Raw genomic sequence first — 17,074 nt, 5'->3', positions numbered from 1 at the left:
AGGAGAAATATCAATAACCTCAGATAAGCTGATGACATCACCCATATGGCGGAAAGCAAAGAGGAGCTAAAGAGCCTCTTGATGAAAGGGAAAGAGGAGAGTGAAAAAACTGCCTTAAAAGTCAACATTCAAAAAACTAAGATCATTGCATCTGGTCCCATCACTTCATGGCAAATAGGTAGGGAAACAATGGAATCAGTGAGAGACTTTATTTTCTTGGGCTCCAAAATCACTTCAGATGGTAACTCCAGCCATGAAATTAAAAGATACTTGCTCCTTAGAAGGAAAGCTATGACAAACCTAGACAGCATATTAAAAAGCAGAGACATTACTTTACCAACAAAAGTCCAACTAATCAAAGCTATGGTTTTTCCAGTAGCCATGAATGGATGTGAGAATTGGACCATAAAGAAAGCTGAGCACCGAAGAATTGATGCTTTCCATTTGTAGTGTTAGAGAAGACTCTTGAGAGTCCCTTGGACAGCACGGAGATCAAACCAGACAATCCTAAAGGAAATCAACACTCAATATTCATTGGAAGGACTGATGCTGAAGCTGAAACTCCAATACTTTGGCCACTTGATGTAAAGAGCTGACTCATTGGAAAAGACTGTGATGCTGGGAAAGATTGAAGGCAGGAGGAGAAGGGGATGACAGAGGATGAGATGGTTGGATTGCATCACCGACTTGATGGACATGAGTTTAAGCAAGCTCTGGAAGTTGGTGATGGACCGAGAAGCCTGGAGTGCTGCAGTCCATGAGGTCGCAAAGAGTCGGACACAACTGAGTGACTGAACTGAACTGAACTGATCCAAGATGTATTCATTCCTTGTACAGACAAGACTTGGTTGTAAAGGGTTTGGGGGCTTTGGCAGTAACTTGATGGTCCCCAAGAATCAGTGGCCCGCTGGGCAGACTGCCACAGAATTCTTCCATTAGCTCTGGGCTGAGATCACATCTGGGAGGCAGGAGTGTGTTAGCAAGACTGTTCCTCTCTAGTCACCCTCCATGCTCAGTCCTTTATTGTTGTTGTTCATTTGTTAAGTTGTGTCTAACTCTTTGCAACCCCATGAACTGCAGCACACCAGGCTTCCCTGACCTTCACCATCTCCTGGAGTTTGCTCAAACTCATGTCCCTTGAGTCAGTGATGCCATCCAACCATCTCATCCCCTGTCATCCCCTTCTCCTCCTGCTTTCAATCTTTCCCAGCATCAGGGTCTTTTCTAATGAGTCAGTTCTTTGCATCAGGTGGCCAAAGTATTAGAGCTTCAGCTTCAGCATCAGTCCTTCCAATGAATATTCAGTGTTGATTTCCTTTAGGATTGTCTGGTTTGATCTCCTTGCTGTCTAAGAGACTGTCAAGAGTCTTCTCCAGCACAATTCGAAAGCATCAATTCTTCGGTGCTCAGCCTTCTTTATGGTCCAACTGTCACATCCATACATGACTACTGAAAAAATCATAGCTTTGACTAGACAGACCTTTGTTGGCAAAGTGACAACTCTGCTTTTTAATATACTGTCTAGAGAAAAGCTACTTGATTTTCTTCCAAGTAGCAAATATATTCCTAGGGATGGTAACAAAGATCTACTCTTCTAGCATAAAAGTGTCCTTGGTTCAGGCCATTTCCACCAACATTCCCTAAGTTCTTTTCCTGGGAAGGATATAAGGACATATTCACTCTTTAAAGCATCCTTTATTCAGCCACCTTAAGAAACACACATCCACTATTTGGAGAAGGAAGGCTTGCTCTCAATCAGGTCCTCTTTTTGTATATGAAATTATACTTCCTTCCCTCCAACAGCACCAGATTCAAAGAAAAATGAAGACAGCAGAGATCCATATTATTTGTTCTAAACCAAGAAATATAGCCATCTCCAGATTGCATGGGCTTTGTCCCTTCTGTATCTGTACCCACATGAAGAAGCATTGCTATGCCAACACAATCTGAATGTTCTTCATTCAGCTGCCTGTTTTTGTTGATGTTGTTCAGTCATTAAGTTGTGTCCAACTCTTTGTGACCCCAAGGACTGTAGCATGCCAGGCTCCTCTGTCCTCCACTATCTTCCAGAGTGTGCTCAAACTCATGTTCTTTGAGTCAGTGATACCACCCAACCATCTCAGTCTTTTGCCTTCAGTCTTTCCCAGCGTCAGGGTCTTTTCGACTGAGTTGGCCCTTCCCATCAGGTAGGCAAAGTAGATGGATATTACTTTTTATTTTCTCCAGGGAAGGGAAGATTTAGCCCTTAAAAACCTAGCACCTGATACCTTTTATACCACCTACCTGAAGGGGACCTCTAGGGATTGAAACAAATAGATCCCAGTGTATTTTCTCCCTTAGGATTTAGCACAATATTCTCATGGTTATCTACATCAAAGAAGCATGTCTGTGCACACCAACAATCTGTGTGCACCAACAATCAACTGAGCCCTGGAGAATTTAAATGATTTCACTCAGACTGCATTGCTCTTCTTAGGATTAGTTCTTGAAGAAAGGCAGTTTTCCTGGTGGGTTGAAGAACTAGCGGGCTGCCATGGTAACAGCAGCTCTGGATTAAGAGTAACGCCCAGAAATTCCTGCCAGGGAGTGGGCATGCAGGGTTCTGGAAGCGGTGCCCATCACGGCCTCCACAGCAAGGAACACTTTCACAAAGAGCTAAGATTTTCTCATTTATTCCCAGTAGGGAAGCACAGTAATTTGGATCGCAGAGACTGATTTTGCCAAAAACATAGGGGTGGGCCAAATGGCACAGGAACAAAACACTTGAAAAAGCTGCCATCTTCCTCTCTCACACACAGACAGAATGTGAAGATTTCAAAGACGGTGTTAGAGGACCACTCTCCCGGCAAGTGTTCAAAAAAGCAGGAACAGACGCACACTCACTCTCTATTCGATCAGAGAGAGAAAGACCCAGAATGAAAGTAATTGAATTAGGCATTTTCACAATTCTCACAAAAAAGAGCAAGCAATACGAACAGAGTAAAAGAAGCCTGTGTGGCTTATTCATTTCATCTTGTATTTTAATTAATTTTGTTTGTGATGCCACCAGGGCCTGGGCTACGCCAGGAAAAGGCAAATGCCCCTCTGTGTTACCACAGGGCTGCTGGGACTGGAAGACCAGGACGATCGTTTCCAAGGGCAAGGATCAGCTTTTGAGAAAGAAAAAGGGAGGGGTCCCTGGGCCCCAGATTACATAACTAATGAATGAGGAGCTGACGTGACTCTGTCACGAAGTAAAGCTTGGAACTTTCCCTCTACTGTTGTAATCTGCATCATTTTGCCTGGAGAGTTTGCTGGAATTTCAGCTTTAGGGAGAGTGGACCAGGTGAACGGAAGTGCTCTGGTTCTGTGTCTGGATCTACAACGTTCCTCCAGGTGGAGAGGCCAGTGGCTGGAGGGGGACACCTGGGTCTCTGGCACGGCTGTCCTGGGTGGGACCCACCTGGAAAACAGGTGCTCAGCCACTGCCGTCTCTAGAAAGGGAGGGGGGCCAGTGATCAGGAGGGCTGGCGTCTGACTCCCAGACAATGGATGGATGAGTAAAGACACAAGCAGTGATCCTACTTTCAAAAGAAAGTAAACGGGGGCCAGGGTCTCAGTGGAACAAGCTACAGTTCAAGTCCAGATGAAGAACTGGAGAAGAAACCGGGCGCTGAGTTGTACACGTGAAATATGTACAGCGTTCTGCATGTCAGCCAGTAAGGTGTGTGTGCATGTGTTTTTTAGAAGGAATATCACTTCATGTCGGATCTTCAAATAAAGGCTGGAAAAATTAGTTTTTTTAAAGGAAACTAGGGATTGAGGAAGAAAGTGAAAGCCCGTAGGCACCTGGCGGAAGGTGGGTGCCCTGCAGCTTGCATCGGACACCGGGAAATCCTAGGTCCCATTCTCTAGACAGGCCAGGCATCTCGTGTCTTCTTGTAGGCATCAGGGTCCGTGGTGGGCTGGGAGAGACGGTGAAGCCAGAAACTGAAGACCTTTGGCATCCACCTCTGGGCACAGCTGGGAAGGCCAGCCTAGGAACAGGGTGACCAACTCACCCTGTTTGCTTGAGACTGTCTCTGAGTTTAGCTTTGAAACTTCAGTTTCCTATAGATCTCCCGATCCTGGACACTCAAGGACAACTGAGCACCCTACTGGTCACCATCTGAGTCCATTAGTTGTCCTGGCTCCTGTAGATCTCATTACTTGTTAGAAAGATGCCCTCAGACACTGGGACTGCCTGATGTCACTGTCTGTGCATATATATTGATATATATTTGTATTTGTATCTGGGTATCTTCCCAAGTGGCACAGTGGTAAAGAATCTGCCTGCTAATGCAGGAGATGCAAGAGAGGTAGGCTTGATCCCTGGCTCGAGAAGATCCCCTGGAGAGGGAAATGGCAACCCACTCCTGTATTCTTGCCTGGGAAATCGCATGGACAGAGGAGCCTGGTGGGCATAGTCCATAGGGTTGCACACCAACTGAACACCAACTGATCCACCAACGTTGGACCCAACTGAACAACTGAGCACACACACATGTTTATATTTATATGACACTGATGGCCTGGCGTGCTGCGATTCATGGGGTCGCAAAGAGTCGGACACGACTGAGTGACTGAACTGCACTGATGCTGAGTGGGTTTCTCTCCCAGCTCTGATGTACATTATACTTCTCAAGCCTTCAGAGCAAGAAGCATAGAGCCTGGTTGTTTCACGACAGCCTCTGGCAGGTGAGCGTCAGGGAAGGGAGAGGCCTGTCTCCTAGGATTCCTCACACAAAACACTGCTCTCCAGGAAGGTGCCCTGAAAATCTGCCTTGCACGCTCCAGGGTGGAAATCTCATTCATCAAAGGATATGTGACTTGGATTTCTCGTTCAATTAAAGCCATGTGATTCTCTGGAACATTCTCCCTAGAGATCTGTACCAATTAATGAGAGTCCTCAGACCTGGAAGATTTTTAGGTCCAGTTTCCTTTAGTGGAAGAGATTTACTGATTTATCACTCAACTTGGGAAAGGAACTCACTCTGGACTCAACAGTCCTTCAGTGCTGCTTTTATTGCTTTTTAAGAATTGCAACAAACATTTTCCCCATGTTATGTAATATCTTATTTTCCAAACATTAAGGACATGGGAATGAATTAGAACAATCCATTAAAATATACATCATTATAGAACTCAGGCTATTTTTAAAGATATGTTTAAGTAGGGGCATGGTTAAATTAATTCTCAGCGTCAAAGGTGCATTTTAACTTTGGTATATGAAGTGTTTTGACATTTTTTATGCATTCAAGAATATTCTAAATTAAAGCTAACATGGTAATATTATATTACAGTAATCACTTTTTTCTCTTTCTTATTTTTTAAACTATGGAAGTATAACACACTTACAGGAGACTTAGAAAATATTGAACAAGGTTACAGAACAAAGTTACTTATAGTTCCACTATATATGACTACAGTAATCATTTTAACGTGTCATGTCAAGGATGACAGCTTTGCTGGTAGAATGGAATCATTTATTCTGTATGAAGTCAAAGAGCTCACATGGGCTTCATGACAGCTGGAATCATGGTGTGGTTCTGCTTTTGGAAAAACCAAAATTACGTTTATAAAAACCCCCTTTTGAAAGGAAAGTCAGAAACAGACATTCCCAAAGCTGGAAAGTCCCTCTCTGCAGCAATATTGATGCTGCTGTGATGGTTCATTAAAATGTAGGCAATATGGCAGCTATTAAGTGTTGGAACTCTCTCTTGTAACCAAGGTAATTGAAAAACTAGCCTGACCCTTTCTAATGAGGTTTTAATAAATTCCATTTTGGAAATATATCAGAGTGGGATTGTTTACACCGATGATGGTCTTTTGGGGTCAGAAAGCTCAAGTATCAGTTCTTAAAGTTACCCAAACATGTCACCATGGGAACTGCCCATGAGTGTGTTTCTGCACGGATGAGCATCTGTGTAACATCTGACATTTACGTTTCGACAAGCTGTGATTAGCTATGAGCAATGAACTATACAGGCACAGCATAAAAATAAGGACATTACAATCAAGGCTTACAGGTTTTTGAGTCAATAGAAGCATGACAATATTGCCAACAAATGTCGACATATTCAGTTCTGTAGTATTAGCTCTTTGTTAACTAGAGTTGTAACCTACTATTTTCCATGAGCATAACCCACTAAGAAACAAGAGGAGGAGGAGGTAGAAAGAGAGGGATCTTTAGGAAAAGGATTTTTTTTTTTAATCCTTAAAAAAAAAATGAAACCAAAACTGCTGCCAGAGTTACTACTGATGTGATTGTATAGTCCAGGTCAGTAGGTGACAATGGCTACTTCATCAGGGTATCTGTTGACTATTGATAGATGATGCTGTGCAACAAGCATCATGATATAAAACGATAAGCATTCATTGAGCTCACTCATCTGTGGGCTGCCTGTGAGATTGCTGATTCCGGTTTTGGGAGACTTCGTTAGAGCAACTTTCCACCAAACGTCCCTTAGTCTTCTGCATGCTCAGAAGGAGAGCCTGGAATGTTCTTCTCACAGTGATAGCTGAAGCCCAGAGACAAAGCCCAAGCATGCAAGCACGTTTCCTGACTCTACCGCATCACATCTGGTCACCTATCATTGACCAAAGCAATCTGAACAACCAATCCCCAAAATCGAAGGGCAGGCTGTACACCCCACCCATCTGAGACCAAAGCAGGTTACATTGCTGTGACCTCCATCAGTGGAGCCAGGAAGTACTTTCATTCACCAGAAATGAGGGGGAAGATGTTACTATGTCAAACAGCAATCTAATCTACTACAATCCAGTGTCATCTAGACAGCCAAAAATGTATTGGATCACCAAACTCCACTCTGGCAATTGAACCAGTACTGTTATGATCAGCTGCATTAGTTAGCTTTGACGGCAGAAACAAACACCCTCAAATCTCTGTAGCATACTGAGACACACTTAGCCGACAACAGTTGTTACTGAGGAAACAATGATTTCTTGGCCACATTCCATATCTTGGCCCTAGGTCAGCTGTTCCACCTTGTAGCTCTTCTCATTCCGGACCCATGCTGAAGGAACACCTCCAGTTTGGGATGTGCTGGTCTTGCAGCAGATGGAAAGAGAAAGAGAGAGGTCAGAAACTCCTGATGCCTTTACAGCTTCTGCTCTGAACTGGTCCGCTACCACTTCCGCTTCTCAGGCCCCAAATAGACCAGGTGTCAGCGATGAATAGGCTGGGGTTGGGAGGTGGCCGGAGTTCTTGTGATGGCAGGAAGGTACAGCTGCTAGCTTTGCATCCCAGACGATTCTTTCTAATTCATTCTAGCTTCAAGGCAACCTAGAATGTTTACCCCTAGGATGAGGTGGGAATTGGATAGGTCTTGGAGGCCTAGCGTGCTGTGATTCATGGGGTCGCAAAGAGTTGGACACGACTGAGCGACTGAACTGAAATGAACTGGAGGATAGGGTCATTTACACTGTAATAACTTCTTCCAAAAGTCAGGATTTACTGAAGAAGAGAGGTTCTGTGAAAAGTGGGCATGGGTGCCTTGATGGTATTATACCCATGGAGCAGGGATACCAGCTAAAGCAATGAAATGTTTCTGAAGGTGTGAAGTGATTATGTGAACATAAGGTTTCGAGGTGACCTTAACATTGACATAAGGTTTCGAGGTGACCCTAACATTGACATGGACAACAATCATTTGAGTCACCAAAATGTGAGTAACTGACAGCATTCTCCCCAACTCAGAAAATATAATGGGATCCTGCTTTGATGCTGGTGTTGGAGTTCAAATCAAATGTCTGCACTATTATCCAGTATTCTTGAGTAATGAAAGAGACATTTTGCATATTATCATGCTTTATGGAAACATTAAGTTCTCTGAAAGTTAAAAAAAAAAGATGGTTTGGCCTATAATTTGACTGAATTCAGCTATAGTAAGGTATTTAAAACTGAAATGTAAAATTCCTTTTCTTTTTAAAGATAATACTTTGCCTTCTGGCTTATGTTGTAAAATTTTTAATGGTTGGAGATGGACAGGATCACTTTGAAGACATTTGTTTAAAAAATTGAAGCCCCCTTTGACAAGCAGGTGATTACAACCATGAGACTGGAGCTTACAAGACAAGCTTGGAAAATCTCATGATGCTAACGAGCAAGGAAGCGTTCAGAAACTACTAAAGGTGTGGCAGACAGACTCAGGAACCAAGGAGGATGAACCTTATCTGTCCAAAGACAGGGACGATTTGAGCATCAATAAGGATAGTAACAAAAACAAAAGACTGAACATACACAGTATGTATAAATCCAGGAGGTCATAAGCAGGCTTAAAAAACCCATAATGTATTGATTACTTTTTGAGAATGTAGGCAACCAATTCAGCAATGCGAAAAGAACAAGGGACTTCCCTGGTGGTCCAGCGGTTAAGAATCTGCCTTCCAAGGCAGGGGACTTGGGTTCAGTCTCTGGCCTGTAAACTAAGGTCTCAACCCTAGCATTCTCCACCCCCAAAGCTGCTAGAAAAACAAAAGTGAACCTACAGATTAAAAAGACCAAAGAGGCTTATCGACCAAAATGATCAGTAACTAGGATCCTAAGCCTACATTGGTAGCCAGCATACTGGAGTAAATTCCCCAGAGAAACTGAAGTTTAATTCAAATCTGACCTTTAAATGGAAATCATCTAACTGCAAAACTAGAGTTCCAGTATCTTGGAAGTCACCAAACCCACAGTTCATGATCTTTCACAATCAAAACCGTGTAGCGCGTTTTACGTATCTCCCTGCTGAAATGATTGCTATCCTGCTCATGAACTCAAAGCGAGTCAGTGAGCATTGGGCTGGACACTCATAGGACATGGAACAGCAGCTGTTCTTGTGAACCATCCCTGGGCCTCTCAGAAAGACTCATGATAACACGTGCTGTGACTGATTAATGCGGCATCCTTTCATAAGCCATGAGGACATATTATTTTTCTATGCTCTTAAAACCTTGCTTTAGACCTTACACTCTGGGACGACATGCACAATGCCTTCATTGTATTCATTGCATGAATAGCAAAAATACTCATTTGGTCATTAAAACTGAGCACAAAGTACCATACATTTGATCCAGCTATGGAGCCCGACAGCTTGCGTGACCACTACAAGCTGAGAGGCAGTGGGATGGCTTTCCCCCTAAGAGCACAGCTGAAATGTGCTCAGACAATGACAAGGATTGACTAGTCTTCATGGTCAACAGACATGCTTTCTCTTTACCATTTATTTTATGATCTGTAAACCTCAAGGTGAGTGTCTCAGGTGGCTCAGTGGTAGAGAACCCACCTGCCCATGCAGGAGACACAAGGTGGATCCCTGGGTCAGGAAGATGCCCTGGAGAAGGAAATGGCAACCACTCCAGTAATATTGCTTGGAAAATCCCACGGACAGAGGAGCCTGGTGGGTTACAGTCCATAAGGTCTCAAAGAGTCTGACATGGCTGAGCAGCTAAACAAGAAAACTCAAGGTACTGGGCTGGCCAGCGAGTTCACTGGGGTTTGTCTGTAAGGTGAACTTTTTGACCAATCCAATACATCGTGAATCTGCTTCCAACAGTGACAACTGGTCCGTTGAAACCTTTGTAAACACAGAGCCCACTGCTTGCCACTTAACGTAAGAGTGAAAGAAGGCAGAAATCCAAATACACCTGACCAGGCTCTAGGGAGCTACAAAGCTAAGGAGCTGACAATAAAACCCACAAAACCCATTTTTATCAGAACTTTTCTAACTAAACAAACTGGATGCTACAAAAGAAAACTTTAGCAATATTAATATTAAAAATTCTCCTTAAATATTCTCTTATAGTAATCCCTCTGATATTCTGCATCCACTTAGTCTTTGCAGCTAAAGCAAAATCATTTTTTTTAGATGCTACTCTCTAATTACTCAGGCATTGCTTCAAATATATCTATAAATATATATCTCAACAGCATATTGAGAATCTTCCAAGAATGAGCTTTTAATACACCACCTCTGTTTTCTCTCAGTGCAGTGATACAGAGGAATCCAAAACATCTCTGCTGAGGGAAGGAATGATGGAAGGATGGAAAGAAAGATGGGAGGGAGGGCAGACTGCCTAACATGTAGAGTCTAAAGGCTGAAACATTACATCTTTGTCCAAGCTCTGCTTGACATAGCTAATATTTGCAAGACTAAATTTAAAAACAAAACTTTAGATTAAAATTGAATGTTAAGGAAAGATGTATAGTTTGTGCAATTAAGGTGAATGAATGGTTAATTACTATGAGATCTAGTAATCTGGTACAACTATTAAAATATGGACTAAATGACCAATTCACTTCAGCTATAACACTATTATTACTCTGCAATTACTTCCATCATTCCTCCCAAGGTTTTTTTTTTTTTAAGTCAAACTATCAATGATTAGTCAAATGTTTGATAATATGTGCATGAGAAATTAATTCACGCACTTTAACAATGCTTGTTACCAGTAATATGTAAAATTACCTCTGAGTAATTTGGCGAGAGGTATTTCCCATTGCATTTGGCAATGCTCCTCAGAATTTTTAAGGCTTTATCACCTTTCTTCCGAGTAATCAGCCAGCGGGGAGATTCAGGAACAACCCTAATGAGAAGAAGTCTTTTTTGAGTTATGCTTGTGAATTTCAAAAGTTTATGACTTGAGTTTCATTCAAAATGGATTTTACAATTAGATACATATTTAGAAGATTCTGAGAGCTTATAATTAGCTCTCTGAAATGTAGATTACCTTTGCAAGCTTATAGTGGAAGGGAAAAAATGCTTACTTGACAACTGAATCATTGCTCATGACAAAATAAATCAATATTACACTGCTCTTGCAAGAAAGCTATATTAGAATACACGTCCTCAATTACATAGAAGAAAAGAACTGGGATTTAATGAGCATTTAGGAAAAGGTTAAGAACCTAATTTATGTAAATTGATTTGCTCATATATTAAAATTAAATTAGAGGAATAATTAAAATATGTTCACTCTAACAAGAATCAAAGGCCTACACCTATAATTTTCTGATAATTTAATTTTCTGAGGCTCTTAACATTTTCTCATTCCCCTGAGAATTCCTGAGTAATACTAATTTGTTTAGTAAAATATACAGAGAAGCGATCTTGTTCACTGCATTTAAATTGCACGTTGAAATACTGGCAGGTACAGTCTGTTGCCTTGTAGTTTTCCTAAAAATGTTACATATAAAAAAAAATAAAATATAATTAATACTCTACTTTAAATGTGTTTCAGAATTTTATAATTTAATAATAAGAATTAGTCAAAAATCAATCAATAAATAACCTCTGAAAATTCTCTAGAAATTCTCAAAGCCCATTTCTGGAGATGTTAGACATCTCCATAATTGCCTTCATGTCCATGTTTGTTTAGAAGCACACATTCTAAGTGTCTGTTGAGTAAGAATAAATTCGATAATGACCAAAATCAAATTACCAGTAATAAAGGAGGAAGAGAAAGTTGGGCAGTGTGATGGCTAGCTGGATCCCCTGCCAATTGGGGATAAAGTAGGCAATTCCAGGAAGAATTATGATTCCAAGGGTGAAGAACATTTGAATCACTATTCCCACAATCCTTCTTTGCTTTGAACCTACTATTTCAGTCACTGAAGGAAAATAAACACAGAGGTTAAGGAAGCTCAATATCAGTTCTAAAACAAAGAAAGAAACGAAGACATTACACCTGTTACATCCATCCGTCAGTATCACCAGGACACTGTGCAGTGTTCACTGTGCTCCCAAGCCCTCTGGTCAAACCCGGTGCATGCTCAGTCACGCAGTCGTGTCTGACTCTTTGCACCCCCGTGGACAGTAGCCCACCAGGCTCCTCGGTGCACGGGATTTCCCAGGCAAGAGCACTGAAGTGGTTTGCCATGTCCTTCTCCAGGGGATCGTCCCAACCCAGGGATTGAACCCGTGTCACATGGAATCTGTTGGTTTCTATCTGCCCCTAATCCCATTCTGATCATCCTGGGGAATGCTCCCTTACTGCTGTCCTAAGAGCACAACTAGGAAAGCTCACCAAGACTGAGGCTTCCTTAGAAACACTTCATAGCAGTTACCCCTCCTATGCCAGCCATCAACCAGTAGGGCCCCATGAAAAGGATCTGAAAGATCCCAAAGTGGGCACCCCAAAGAGGGATCGTCCGGCAGTAACAGAAGACAGTGGAAGCCCACAGGTCTGGAGTGATAATCCAAGAAAAGGCTTCGCGTTTCCCTGGTTACAGATCCACTGTGACTCTGAGAAAGTGCCCATCCCAGACATGACTGGAAAGAGAACAGCCAGGACCTTCTCCAGTAACAGGAGCAAGGAACAAAGAGGAGTTTTTCTTCCCTTTACAATCAGAAGCCCATCTTTCTGGGTATAGAAGATAGCAAAGGTTTACAAATGAAGCTCTCGTGTTCAGGTCGTACCTCCTGGGTGGTAAAAAGTGCTCCAGTTGTGTGCAAGGAACAGAATCAAAGGAATAATGTTTGAGAGCACAGCAATGTTAGCTCACACTTGTCATAGAAATATATGGAAAATGCTTTTAAAATGTTTCAAGGAACTACTGAAATTTTTATAAAAATTAATCTCTGAGAAAGCAAAGCAAGGGCTTCCCTGGTGGTCCAGTGGTTAAGAATCTGCCTGCCAATACAGGGGACACCGGTTCGATCCCTGATCTGGAAAGATCCCCCATGCCATGGATCAACTAAGTCGAGGTGCCACAGCTTCTGAGCCTGTGCCCTGCAACCCACGAGCTGTAACTACTGAGTCCACGTGCTGCAACTTCTGAAGCCCAAGCTCCCTGGAGCCCACGCTCTGCAACAAGAGAAGCACCATGAACAGAAGCTGTGCACCGCAACTCAAGAGCGGCCCGTGCACAGCAGCGCAAACCCAGTGCAGCCAAAAATATATGAAAAAAAGAGAAAAGAAAGCAAAGCAAGAGAGCATGTGACAACAGTATGACTAGAAAGTGCTAGAAAGTGGTTCACCCCAGCTTTTTGTGACATTTCATATTAGGTTTTCAAATATATACATAATATATACCAAATACAATGGTGGGAATTTTAATTTCTAAAGACTCAGCGGCTTGTCTCTCACCCTCCTATGTTGCAGGAGTAACCACTGTGGTAGGATTGAAGCATCCCCAGACTTGCTGGAAGAAAGCTGAGCAGTGGCACTTCTCACCCCCAAACCCTGATTCTCAAACAGACCAGGAGACGAAGCCAGGTCTTACCGATCACGTAGCAGGTCATCCATGTCCCCTTTCCAAACACGCCTTGTAGGAAGCGGAAGATCACAAACACGGGGAAATTGGGAGCAAACGCCACCACGACACCAGTGACGCCAACACCGAAACAGGATAGCAAGTAAATGACTATTCGGCCGTACCTTTTTGAGAATCAGAGAGGAAGAGATTACCTTAAATGTTTTTTCCAACACGATGAGAAGACTGTCATTGTAAGTGTTGTTAAAAGAACTTCAAGTGCAGAACTTTTGTCCCCTAGAAGTTCCTGATCACCATGTCAAGGATTACGGAAAGTGCTACGTTTTGCTTCATAGCAAAACCAGGGCAAATAAAAACATGCCTCTGAAATGACATGATGAAATTTAAAGCACAGAATGCATCCTTTGGGACTGCAGTTTCCAAAAGAGATAAGTTCTCCATCTCTCCGTGTCCTCATCCACAATGTATTCTCCCATACAATCTCCCTGGTGGCAGCTTGGACGCTTCCTAGCATTTCTGTGGGTGGAGTCAGAGAGAGGCACAGAAAGAAGTGGAAATGGTCATGATGGCCAAGAGGCCTGGCCTTCCATCTTGGCTCAACCATAAACCAGTCATGCAACTTGGGGTGAATTTCTTGAGAAATTTCCGTCAAATTCACACAGTTTCTTGCTTCACAGTGGAGATAAAAGTGGTCTTGGTTTACCTAGGGTTTTAAATTCGCTCTCTGCCTTTCCTACTGTCCTCTCATAGATATGTTGTTGTTTAGTTGCTAAGCTGTGTGTGACTCTTTTGTGACCCTGCAGACGGTAGCCCTCCAGGCTCCTCCGTCGAGGGATTTCCCAGGCAAGAACACTGCAGGTCAGAAAGGGAGGCAGGGAAAAGGAAGACAGAGTCCTGCTTTCGAACATCCAGGTATCTGCCGTTAGTGTATGCACTGGCTTTTCATTTAAGCACCATTTTCAAACCTTGGACTAGAAATGCCCTGGATATAGAATAATATTTCCATAAATATAAGAGGTACCTATGATGGGCCAGGAATTTGGATGTCTGCTTGCTCAGTCACTAAGTCATGTCTGACTGTTTGAAACTCCATGGACTATAGCCCGCCAGGCTCCTCTGTCGGGATTTACCAAGCAAGAATACTGGAGTGGGTTGCCTCCTCCAGAGGATCTTGAACAGGGATCAAAGCGGCATCTCTTGCCTTGGCAGGCAGATTCTTTATCACTGAGCCACCTGGGAAGCCCCTTGCAGATAGGTGACCTACCCCTTTGTTTCCTGTCCTTTCCTTCAAGACTATGAGATTGAAGGAGTTGAAAGACGGTCAGCCCTTAGGCAGGGCAAAGGAATACGCGAGACTCTGTCTTCCTCTCCGGACCACCAGGTCATCTCTGAGCTCAGGTGCCCAGCCCCTCCTGGAATGCAAGTAGGAAAAGCCCACCTCCCCCCAGGAGCTGATTTACTGTAGTTTGAAGATACCTTTACTGACTATAAAAGAGAAACACACAGAAGCAAAACCTAATGTTTAAATTAGAAAGAGAAACAACAAAATGAAAGAAATACATATTGAAATCCTATAAATCAAACTCAGTGGCAGCCACCTAGGAGAGAGAGTGATGTGGGGGAGGGGAGAGGATTAAGGAAGGGAAGATGAATCAAAAAGGCTGGAAGCAGAAAGTAGGAAAGACACAGATAAGAGAGGGGGAACAGCACCAGGCCCAGAGGATTAGGGAGACATCTCATGTTGATGAGGGCTGGGGGACAGCTCGAGAAAAAGAAGAGGAAAGAGCAGAAACCAAAGGTTCCACCCATTTTGAAGTCCTGGTCTGGTCAAACAATGACCACTTGCCTACAGGATTTGGGGCGTTTTGTTGGACTTCACTAATTAATTGCTGTCGGCAGCTCTGTAGGAGACCCTCCTGGGCTGGGGTAACCATTTTGGCTTCTTTCTGTCCCTTTCTCCTTCTGATTCTACTTACAGACATGCTAGCAAGGGTCAGACAGTAAGCCACATAAGGCCAAGGGCCAGAGCTTTCCTGTCTCTGTCCTAAGTACCACAAGCATTTTCATAGTTAGAATTGAGATAAATGAGTAGTTACACAGGAATACAATAACCAACAATAATGTCTGAAACATTTTGAACAGAGAATGACTGTCTTGAATAAGTGTGTCTGCCATTAACTGGCTTATACTGATGGATGTTCAATAAGAGATAAAATTCTTTTCATGGTTTTTGGAAAACTCTTTTTGCACAGTTTTCAACTGGAAGACTGTTCAGCATCATGAGTGGGGGCATGAAGACTCTTTTCCAAACATAGAAAGCATAGCTTCCTAATAGTTAACACGAAACATCTCCCTCTGCACAGATATACATCCTCTTCTAGACGTGAAGCGGCTGTCTTACCCATGCCTACCTGTCCGCTGCATAGCCCAAGGTGAATGCCCCGGCCAGGAAGCCCAGGTTCAGGATGGCTTGTGTGAGATCCAGCATCCAAGCATTGACACACACGAGGTCAAACTGGGAAGACAAAGAAAACCCGTTAGAGACCTGTGGCAATGCTCCTCCTCAAGACACCTGATCTTCTGTATCCTTAAACATTTTTGCTCGCATGCTCCTTAAATAAAAACTCTTAAGTGTATCACATAGGTGCTTTTACAGTGATATGCGTCTTCTTCATCAGTTTCACTATCTGCCATTGATGTAATTTTCAGTACACTATAAATGCTGACATTTAAAAATCATTCTCCCAACTGTACTCAGTAGAGTACTGTAGCCATATGACACCTACCATCATCCAGCGAAAACAAGTTCTGCAAGTCTAAAATTTGACCCCAATCTTTTTCCTCTTTGAATTCTTAGTTTCATTCACACATGGATATATCCTAACATTTTATATGGAAAATCTTGTGTTATGTATAGAAATTGACATTTAATTAATGTCCTGAGATAATGTTTCTAAATATTAGAATCTTTTCTGATTGGGTTACATTCTAGTTACTTTTAGAACATGATATAAACATGTAAGATAAGATGAATCTTGAAAAACAAGTACTATCAGGAGTAAAATTTTGTTGGAAATGCACCTCCCCATTTCTAGAATAAGGTTAAGAAAGCTCAGGGTTTTCCAGCTAGCTCATGTAATCTGTGGTTGAAGGTTGTTTATTACCAGAATGAGTTAGGGCTCAACATCAATTCTATTCCTGATTTTTCATTTTTACAAATTTATATGCCAAGAAAACTTATCTGTATAAATAAATTAATGGGAAGGGAGAGAGTTTTGTTACAGGATTGTTACCCGGTTCTTATTGCTTCTTTCTCAATGCCAAGATTCACATAACAATCCATCAATAAAATCATTTCTAACTTTGCTGTTAACCAACACGCCATTTAAGACTCCCACAGTCTTGCTGTCAGAAAAGAAATGGAAACCACCAGGCCTATAAGAAGGTGTTCAATCAAATCATTCAGCTCATTTGCTTTCTTTCCTAGTTACCAGTATTCCAAATTGTCCCACTGGTTCCCCACAGGTTTTAAAATCCCAGGTTAGTATATCATAGTAAGATGGGAGAGAGATAGGAGTCCTTTCACAAAGGGGAAAGACATTAAGAAAAGATTTTTATCCTCATCGACTACATATCCTCAGACATCCATTCTGGACATGTGTGAGCTGAGGGTCTGAAAGCTGATTCCTTTTGAAGATTCCAGACCCCCCACCGCAGGACCATCTCTGCACACCTGGGGCAAATGGCATGCTTGCCCCAACATGAAGAGCACTGCTCTAGACTGCAGTGTGACATGAAAATTAATGTTATTGGGATAAGAATTGTGAGTGGTCT

General features: G+C 42.5%; 1 protein-coding gene across 2 annotated transcripts in view; it reads right to left on the bottom strand.

Annotated features, from left to right (window-relative positions):
• The window catches only part of SLC22A3 (solute carrier family 22 member 3), a 99,971-nt gene that overhangs the window by 43,861 nt on the left and 39,036 nt on the right, over positions 1–17,074 (bottom strand). For both annotated transcript variants that reach the window (XM_040238932.1, XM_040238933.1), the window contains exons 2-5: positions 15,652–15,755; positions 13,250–13,404; positions 11,467–11,635; positions 10,494–10,611 (exon numbers count right to left, since the gene is read on the bottom strand). In XM_040238932.1, coding sequence (XP_040094866.1) covers positions 10,494–10,611; positions 11,467–11,635; positions 13,250–13,404; positions 15,652–15,755 — 546 coding nt within the window. The remainder of the gene's footprint in view (positions 1–10,493; positions 10,612–11,466; positions 11,636–13,249; positions 13,405–15,651; positions 15,756–17,074) is intronic.

This window comes from Oryx dammah, unplaced genomic scaffold (genome assembly GCF_014754425.2).
Source record: "Oryx dammah isolate SB20612 unplaced genomic scaffold, SCBI_Odam_1.1 HiC_scaffold_4, whole genome shotgun sequence".
Taxonomy (NCBI): domain Eukaryota; kingdom Metazoa; phylum Chordata; class Mammalia; order Artiodactyla; family Bovidae; genus Oryx; species Oryx dammah.
Note: the sequence above shows the minus strand (reverse complement) of the source record. Positions and strands in the feature narration are given on the sequence as shown.